Source organism: Lepidothrix coronata, unplaced genomic scaffold (genome assembly GCF_001604755.1).
Source record: "Lepidothrix coronata isolate B3197 unplaced genomic scaffold, Lepidothrix_coronata-1.0 Scaffold191, whole genome shotgun sequence".
Lineage (NCBI taxonomy): Eukaryota > Metazoa > Chordata > Aves > Passeriformes > Pipridae > Lepidothrix > Lepidothrix coronata.
In genome coordinates, this window is record NW_016690371.1 from 632699 (window position 1) to 642760 (window position 10062).

The 10062-nt window shown below is 40.8% G+C and overlaps 1 protein-coding gene across 2 annotated transcripts; it reads right to left on the reverse strand.

The window, feature by feature from the left end:
* Positions 1–602: 602 nt before the first annotated feature.
* On the reverse strand, positions 603–9519 carry EIF1AX (eukaryotic translation initiation factor 1A, X-linked). 2 transcript variants are annotated; one of them, XM_017831496.1, is made up of 7 exons: positions 9456–9519; positions 8469–8552; positions 6671–6774; positions 5004–5054; positions 3723–3804; positions 3530–3621; positions 603–1946 (listed from the first exon to the last, which is right to left on the reverse strand). In XM_017831496.1, exons 1-7 carry the CDS (start codon positions 9469–9471, stop codon positions 1941–1943), a joined length of 435 nt encoding a protein of 144 aa, XP_017686985.1. In that variant the 5' UTR covers positions 9472–9519; the 3' UTR covers positions 603–1940. The 2 variants fall into 2 exon arrangements, with proteins under 2 accessions (XP_017686985.1, XP_017686984.1); XM_017831495.1 differs by lacking the exon at positions 9456–9519 and adding an exon at positions 8871–8925.
* Between the last annotated feature and the right edge of the window lie 543 nt (positions 9520–10062).

Genomic DNA, 10062 nt, shown 5'->3' on the forward strand with positions numbered 1-10062 from the left:
TAAGCCACCAGCGTGCCTGTAGCAAATGTGGATAGAGCCTTCCCAAATCTTCGTTCGCGAAGCCTAGCCATGATGTATCTTCAGTACACATTCACTGCAATTCAATCATTAACCTTTCCACTGGTACAACTGGAACAACAGATACCTTCTGCACTTCGATGTCAACATCAGTTTTGAGAGCTTTTAACCATTTTCAGAGGTTAAAAGCCTGCTTAATACGTTAAGGAAACCAATGGGTGTGGGAATGGTTTATAAGCCTCGTCTTGGAACATTACAGCATTTGTGTTCCTTCACAAGTGAACGTGATAGGCATACAAAGACAATAAATTGATACTTAAAGATCAGTGGAGTAAGAATCCTGTGCTGGTACTATCTTTTCCTCAGTATTTAGCAAGATTTTACAACAAATATTTAAAATCCATGAAACATTTGGCAAAATTACTTATTGCTAAGAAAATGTTACTCCTAGTGTAAGATACCAGATCCATGTTAGGAAAATAGACACTATAATGAAAGAAAAAAGTAAAAGGGAAGACATTTTCGCAAAAGCTCTGCATGTTTAAATCTCTTTAAAAATCATGTAAAGCAATGAGGCCACTCCATATTTAAAGCCATTTTGTTTTTATCTATTGGGGTAGTCACTTTACATCATACCAAAAAGACTGTATAAGGAATACAAGTGTCAAGAATCAGATCTTTATGGCACAAAAGGAAGTTTTCCATTAGTCTGCTTTCAAAGTTGTTAAATACATAATCGAAGACAAAGAAACTAAGGCTACCACAAAATAATATTTGCATGATGATGTTAGTCTTTATTCAGTTTCTCAACTGATTCCTCCAGTCTGAAGGTGGAGAAGAATCTTTCCAGTAGTTTGCTTCAGTGATTTATTCTGGATGAAAAGATTCTCTTCCTACTTTTGACACAGATTTATTTTCTCATTTATATTGTTACTCAACATTCACGTAAGCTTTTATGTTGCACCTTACAATGTATGGAATTTCAGATTAAAATAAAACTCTACTCTTAACATAACCTTTTATATAATGTAAAAATATTCTACATGTTTACCATATCAAGAATGTTAGGCATTCACTTTGGGGAAAACCTGTTTTGCTATTTTTCAGTACAAACCCGACTGCGAACGTTTCGCATTCGTGCCTCGCTCGTCAGTCGGGTGCCACCCAGTGTTCATCGTCTGCAACTACAGCTCGGCCTCGGCACGAACCGCAGTTCCCAAAAACTGCGAATTTTGAGATGCTGCTCACTTTTTATCTTTCCTCCTCCCCTACCCCTCCCTCCACCGTGGAAAATTTACACCTTTGAAATAATGAGTGTTTTTAATTATCAAAATCAGTATAAAAATAGCAGCATGCTACTAGACATGAAAAGCAGATTGATCAAGCATTGTGAGTTTAAATGCAGATTTCTGCCTTCCTTTTATATTATCAAAATCTTTTTTAAAGGTAACATCAAGGCAAGGGGTATAAGGACAGACACTGCATAGTATGATTTGATACTAATCTGAACTGGGTATTTGTCTTTAATGATAATTACAGGGTAAACATTTTTTATTTCAAAATACAAGTTTAACTGGAATTGTAGTGATGAAAGCAGAAGAGGGGAAAATGCAGTCTTTTACAGCCCATGTCACTGTATGTCACTTACATCCAGAGGTAAAAGCTCTAATTGGTGAAGAGACAAAATATTTGTGGTGTGTCACTGAACCTTTGTGATAATCCAGCATTATCCATTTCTAAAGAAATATAAATACTTTAAAACAAACATTGAAAATAAATCCTTTTGATGTAACAAACTACACTCTTTACTGAGAATTTTCAGTCTTCTTAAAAGTAAGGGACTTCACCCAAAAAATAATTGAAGTATCAATGTAGAACAATCCTTGGAGGAAAAAAGTCGGAATGTAAACCTCTGTTCCAAATTAGATCTGAAAAGCAAAAACACCACACCAGGTATTTAATGCAAGTGCATTTTTCATCAAGCAACTCTTTCTTTAAGTTACCTTTACAGTTCAACAGGAGTCTTCCTGAACTTAGTACACTGTGGTTTTGCCTCAGCTCATATCCTGTTTTCTTAACATGTGAACAATCACTCTCCACTTATGTCCCCACAGCCCTGTGGTCATGCAGGTGAGTCATTCTGCACAACCACAGTATCTGCAATACAGTTCTGCAGCAATAGTACAGTCACAAATTAGCCTGTGATTCTCAAAAACAAAAATAAAACCAAGTTTGAGGGTCAATTCCCTGAACTGACCTTCTAATCATTCTTATGACATAAAAAACAAAGAAAAGGTTCCACGGAGTTTTTCACCTGAACTAAGACCTTGGAATCTGCACTTCATCCCAGGAATACCAGGCTGACACATTTTGTCTTCACATCTTTTCCCTTCTTAAAGCATGATATTAATATTATTTGCATAGCTGACAAAAGCTTAAAACCAATTATAGCTGCTCACTTAAATACGTTATTCCACACACAGATCCATTAGTTTGCAAATTTGTCCTATAGACCTATCACTTTGATGCCTTACAATAGTTTCATTATTAAAAGCATGCAATACTAGAAAGTTTTTCTTGCTTCAGTGAGCTAAATCTTCAGTAAGCTCAATCACTGGCAGGTCAAACATCTGATGACTTTGATAGTTTTAAAATATTTGTTCTAATGAATCATAGACTGAGAACCTCAAAAAAGTCAAAATGATGTAAGTATTTTAAAAGAATTAGCCATATTATCAACTCAGAGAGAGAGGACTAAAAAGATGAAGAATTAAAACATAATAATATACTTAGAACAGTCTATCCAATTAACTCAGTGGCTCAGTAAGTTACTACTTATCCTCTCAGCCAGCTGACCTTGCACACATTCATCTCTCAACTGTAAATGAAGTGCATCATCTTAGAAAACGTTGCACAGCAGATCCTACTTCTGCAATTTACTATAAAATCTGAATTATAGCAATTTTACTACTATAATTTCAGAGTGTGCATGGCCAGTTACTATGAAGTGATAAGCAGTAACACAAGTGATTGTGACAATCTGTAAACTCAGGATTATGGTTAACTTTAGAAACTATTAAAATGCAGCTTTTTATAATCTTTATGTAAACAAAAACGGAGAATTAAAGCCTTTGTTTTTTAAAAAACACAAATGCCTCGATTATTTCTGCAGTTCTTATTAGACAGTAAGGTTGTTAAACCTACAGAGGAATTTGGGGGTCAAACAACTTTGATTTTCCTTTAGGCATTTTCAGGGTAATGAGAAGATTGCTCTCCATCTGTGTTTTAACAGAATGTCACTAAGTATACTATGTGCTTAGAGGTCAACTAAGGAATGATTGTAGGAGAGGAGAGAGAACAGAAAGCTGCAATTCACCTCAGCACTTCCTGAAGCTGTCCCTATTCTAAACACCAATGTGTTATTTTACTGGCTATAAACCAAGGAACAACAGCTTATTGTCAAAGATGACAGTTTCAAGCACATGATACAAAATACACATTTACTACTTACATCATCAATATCTTCATCATCATCCCCAATATCATCAAACTGGATTTCATCATCATCTCCAGGACCAAATGTGTCTGTTTCGTTGATTTTGGCTAAAAAGGAATTTAGAGAAGCTCAGGAGTGCACTGACACTAGATAGACTGAATACTCTTGTCCAATATGAACTTCCAATTTGAAGTGAAAAGGTTCTTACCATGTTCTGGAAGCTCCCCATATGCTTTCAGACTTCTGGCTTCATCTGCATTGTACTTTAGAATAACATCAGCCTTGTTATCCTATAAGGAATTTATTAGAATTCATTAGTCATCTATGAAGCAAAAATAAATCTATTAACCTCAGCAGACTATGTTACTTATAACTGTATTATTTACAGAGGAGTAACACCTATATTATTTATAGAAGAATATCCTGTTCATCCTTCCCCTCCAGTTTCTTTAAATGTTAAACAGAAAATCCTCATTTGTGGAATATTTTCATTTCTTCTGGGCGGTAACTTAATTTTCTCCGATTAAAAGTAATTTATAAACTCATAGAATGGTTTGGGTTGGACGGGGCCTTAAAGATCACCTAGTTCCAACACCCCTGACATGGGCAGGCACACCTTCCACTAGACCAGGTTGCTCAATGTCCCATCCAGCCTGGCCTTGAACACTGCCAGGGGTGATGCTCCACAACTTCTCTGGGCAACAAGAAGAGAATTTGAGACAACTGAGAACTTCTGAGAATTTGACAATTTGAGAAGTTCAGATTCATGCCTTTGAAATCAACCTTTCTTCAGAGATCACATGTAGTGAGGTGGTTGGTGGTCAATCAGAAGGTGCCAAACTGAAAAATTCCTAGCTTTAAGTACTTTAATACATACAGTAAATGACAGTATCTTATAGTGTTTTACAACTCTAATGCACATTTCAGAAGCAGGATTTATTTCAGCTGAAGACACAACACTAACATTCATGAAGGGCATTTACCTAATGAAAATCTGACAACTGTTTTCTATTACCCTTTATATTAGGTAAAATTATGCTACTCCATATTTGGAAATTTAAGTACAAACTAATCACTGTCCAATCCACCTCTTAAGGTAAAAGCCTAAACATCAAGGTTTCAAAATTCTGATTACCAAAAATTATAATTATCACAATAAAATGTTTAGTGTTTGACCCAATCTCCCTTTATATCACAGGATCCAAGCATCAAACAGCTACATTTAAAAAAAATAAGGTCAAGCCTGATGACAATAAGCACCTCCACTCACAAAGTCTCAGGGTGTAATTTAGAAGAACAAGTTGAACCAGAATTTGCCTACTCATTACAATCTTTCTGTAATACAAGGAAACTAAAAGTCATGATTTAGCATAACTAAATACAAATCCAAAGTTAGACAGGAATTTCCTCACAGCACCTGCTGCAGTTTAACATTAAATAAATCTGCTTATAAGACACATTGTATTGGCAAATTATACTGAATTTTTACCTGGTAGTCTCTTAAGCCAATCAATATAATATCAGATGTATTTATCCAAACCTGAACGAGAAAACATACATCATGTTACAGAAATTCAACTTCTGTTGTGTAACACAAGAAGCAAGCAGTACATTTATGTTTGCTGAGACACACGAAACGTCACTACAGCCACCACCCTCACTTTCTAACCAGTAAGCTGGAAATATCCAACTTCATATTTTAACAGCAAAACTGAGGTCATAAAATACTCATCGTTACATTATTTTACATGTTATGGAGCTATTACAAGATAAATCAAACTTCTTTGAAGAGCTTCTGACCAACGGGGTGGTTACTAAGCCTTAACTTCTGAGAAGGCAGAATTAATGCATCAAGCCACCACTCTGTGAATGGAGCTCCACGAGGGGAAAACTTAAAGCAAAACCTGATGAAGGGGGTGATGGACAAGCACAGTGAAGAGCAGAAGCAAATGAACACAACTGTTTCTAGAAACTGTGTTAATCAAAAGTCTGCAAAACAGGACATGTTAATTTAAATGCACAAGATGGTTCTATCCCACATCAGCTTTTGGAGCTGATTTTTTTGGAGATCAAACACATTTTCAGTCGAGATTTCCTTTCTTTTAGACATGAGGAATAGATAAATTATGCTTTCTGTAGCAAGAAATGAATTCTGCAGCACTTAGTGTTTATTTATGCACATTCTCCACCTTCAACAGTTTATTGCAGGCAGCTGTAGCACTGCTCACACTGCTACCAAGATAGGTGCATTCAATGGTCTCCAAAAACCAGACAGGTGGAACAATCCAGAATGAAGACAGTGAATGTCTGAGAGGACCTCCTCTGTACCACACACCAGCAGAGGACAGGAAGCTGTAACATCTGACAAGGGCCAGAGGGGACACCATCCCTAGATGGCAAAGCTAAGAACACAAACACATAGACCTGACTGCCCCAAAGGTACAAATCTCTGCTGATCAGCTTTGCACAGAAGTATTTTGGGAGCTGTTGAAGTGGACGATGAAATGATGGCATCTGAGGTGCCTGTGGGAAGCTATAAAGAAACATTCCTGAACTGCCCTTATTGAACTACTCACAGATAAATCATCCTGTGTGAAGATGGTAATTATTCAGTTCCTCCACAGATCAAACTAAGTGGAGTCTCAAATCCTGATTCTTACTGGTCTTGGGAAATAGCACACAAAAAAGGTGGCTTGGGACAAGTCTCTTACACCTGTATTTTTTTATGTTGGGTGTCAATCTTCATGTTATAGAAGTTCTACTGCTAAGCAAAGTGCTGATCTAGTATGAGACAGAACATGGGTTTCTAAATAGTCATCAAGTTCTCCATCTACAATTAGGGAGCTTTTTATTATTTTATATACATATAAATTTCTATAATACGAACTATGATGTCATAAACAGCCAAAGCCCCCTCCCCTGAAGTACAAACATCCAAAGGCAGCCCTTCAACTACAAGCTTCACCCAAAAGCCAAACACTGCTTACTCTTGTGCTGGCAAGAGAAACAGAAACTAGTTTACTATCAAAAAATATATATTTAAGGTATTAAGTGCAGTAGAAATATTAACTTTTGTAATGAGCTATGTATGTAAGTTTTAACAATTACATAACATGCATAAAGTCACTGTTTTCTATTGCAATGCTTCAGAATTACCTTTTTTCTTAGCTTCCCTCTAATATGACATAACCTCTTCACACCATCAAAACATAATGCCTCCAGTCTTCCATTGCCTAACATCTTGATCACCTGGGCATATTCTAAAAGAGATGGTAACATAAAAAACATAGAATCATTTAGGTCAGAAAAGACTTGTAAGATCAGCAAGTCCAACCCTTAACCCAGCACTGCTGAGTCTACCACTAAACCCCATCCCAAAGTGCCACAGAGCAAAACTTCTAAGCAACTCCAGCTTCATGATGCATCCAATAGCTTTTGCCATTGTAACCAAAATTTTTGTCAAAACATGAACAGCTGAGGGCAGCTTTGAGCAGCCACATCACAGTTTTTGTATTACTGTTAATATCAATATTTTCAGATACTACTCATTCTGGTTGCATCCCTGCTTTTGTTCCCTCTGAAATGCTTACTTACAGATAATTTTCATGGCTACTGAGTCACACTCAGAGTTTGAAAGTTTATGACAGCATCACAGCACCTGTCCTGACAAAAATCTCGCTGCTGACAACTGCCAGACTTCAGATGAAATCTATGAAGCATATCTCCAATACCTACCCTCAATCTCTCAACATGTATTTCATCTCCTCCCTCACTAAGTTTCAGAAATTACAACTGGAGACCTTCACACACATTATTAAAGTTTGCAGCATAATGTATTACCATTTAACTATAAGGAATAAAACTTATATTATTATTATTATTATATTATGATAATGATGTTTGTAAGTTACAAAGTTAACATTAACTGACCACCCAAAATTGCCAGGAAAAAACCCCTCTATTAGCCAGAGCTGTATCTCAAAATTCTAAAACCTTTCCTTAGCACAAGTCAGACAGTCCAACAAAACACATGAGACTATTCATAACTGAGAATAATTCGAGTAGATTTTGCTTGGGAGTTGAAAAGGATTTTAAGTTCCATAGGTGCATCAAAATCAACTCCTTTTTTGCTTACAGCCATCATAGAATATCAGAAATTCGTTCACTGTCACTTCTTTTACAGTGATATCAGTCAGGACTTTTCCCATGTTTCTGACAAACCAACTGATTATTTGGTCACTAGGAAAGTACTCAGATTACGTGAGCAACCACAAGAGTGTGACACATGAGACAGGGCAAGTCAAAAGGGAGGTGAGCTCACTGTCACCAAAAGGCAGGGCAGGGGGAAATGTAATCATCACCCTCCACTGCTATAGCTTCCTTCACCTGACAACAGCCTAGCAAGGACCTACCTATTGCTCCTGTTTTAATAGTTGCTGGACTTCCCAGCCCAGGAGCCAACTGAACCAAACCATGAGGGGACAGAACAGTGAGCTGAATGGTTCTGCCAGGTCAGACTTCAGGAGCTCATTGAAGGACTCGAGAGACATCACAGTCAGTATAAAACAGAAAGTGGGACTGTGAATCCCAGAAACAATTATTGGCCACATCTGCTAAACCAGCTGCTCACAGCCCCTCACCAAAAGCTACTCAAGGGGTTTCTAGGGAATGCTTATGTGCTTATTACAGAGCATCGCAGTGAGGTACAGGAGAGGCAAGCTTCATCCTTAAGTTGTGGAGCTATTTAAAATTTCCCTTTTCCTACTTTCTCCTACACTCAATATGTCATTTAGAATTCAAATACAACCCCAATAAGAATACCTCTCTTCACTCAATAACAGTAACTGCACCTTTCTCAGTCATCCAGATGTTTTGTGTATCAACTTCCATTATATGTCATTTATAGTATGTGACTGAAAACAATCACACTGCCATACTATAGTTAAAAACTCACCTTGCCCATCTTCTTTGAACACCAGTTCTCTTTTTTCTGATTCATTCTCATTCTTACCTCGTCGCCTGTTTTTACCTCCTTTGCCTAAATTAAAAGACGGAGGAGGAAAAAGTACGTGTTACTGTCTCTGAGTACAGTGAATAAAATATTCAGACTTATGGAGATTTTTCTGTGCTTGTTCTCTATATGGCTATTTCAAGTGACCTATCCAGATCTAGATTTTTTTTTGCCTACTTTTAACATTTGTAGGTCTAAATTTTTAGCTGAGTGGTTACATAGTAATTAAAATATTAGAGTTTCCACTGTACAAGATGTCCTGATTGCTCTGGAGTGACAGCAGACTTCAACAAGGATTCCACAAGATGGCCATTTCCAGCTTCTGTGATCCCTGCCACCACATACCTCCTACACAATGGTGGGATAACCTGACGGACGTAACCATCACGGAGCAGATGAATAACCTGAGCTATCGTGGTGCTAAGATCCCTGAAAGACTCCAGGAGAAGCTCCAGGTGTAGCTGCTGTTTGTAAAAGGCACACACGTGGCGATAGCATTAGATGCTCTTCACGAAGACGTACAAGAACAGCTCATGCTTCCCTTCCCCCGCTAAAAACCTGTCGTTCCCTTCCCCTCGCTGTTTCTGCTTTTCCTTTCCGCGTGGGGGAGAAGGGGAGCAGCAGCACCAACAGCGGCGCCGCCGCTGCCCAGTGAGGGCCCAGCGGGGCCCGGCCGCCTCCTTGGCAGGGCCGCCTTTGACAACCCAGCCCCGGGCAGGGCCTCCCTCTCCAGGCTGGGCCCCGGCGCCCTCCGGCAGGGGGAACCGGCCGGGGGACCCTCCGGGGCGGCGGGAGGGTCCGTCCGGCCCTGCCAGAGGGCTCCGGGCCCCGGCGGCGCCCACGTGAGGGGCCCCCCCGGGCCTGCCCTGCGCGGCCGCGCCCGGGCCGGGCCTCGCCGCTGCGAGCCCGACAGACGGAAAGGCGCCTCACCTTTATTCTTGGGCATGGCGGCGAGCGCTCCGCCGCGGAGGGGCTGCGGGCGGGGGCTGCGGGCGGGGAGCGGGCGGGGGCGGCGGTTCGGGCTCGGCGGCGGCTCCGGGCGGGACCGGCGGTGGCGGCTCCGGCGCTGCGCGGGCTCGTGCGAGGCGCTCTGGCCGCGGCGCCCCCGGCTCCACAGCGCCCCCCCGCGGCCCGGAGGGGTCCCGGCACCGCCCGGCGCCGCCGCGCCCCGGCCCTGTGTGCGGACACGGCCGGGCAGGGCCGGGAGCGGCGGATCCGTCGTGTGGGGGAGCCCAAGGGAAAGGAGGAGCAGGGGGCAGCGCGCTCCGCTGGGCCGGAGCGCTGCCGGGGATAACTCCTCCCAGTACCTGAGGGGAACGCACAGGAGAGATCGGGCAAGAGTGTTTACGGGAGAATGTAGTGACCTTGAGAAGCGGGAATGGGTTAAAATTGAGATTTACATTAGATAGCAGGAAAAAATTCTTTGCTGTGAGGATGGTGAGACACTGGAACAGCTTGCCCAGGGAAGTTGTGGATGCCCCATCCCTGGAGGTGTTCAAGGCCAGGCTGGATGGGGCTCTGAGCAACATGGTCTAGG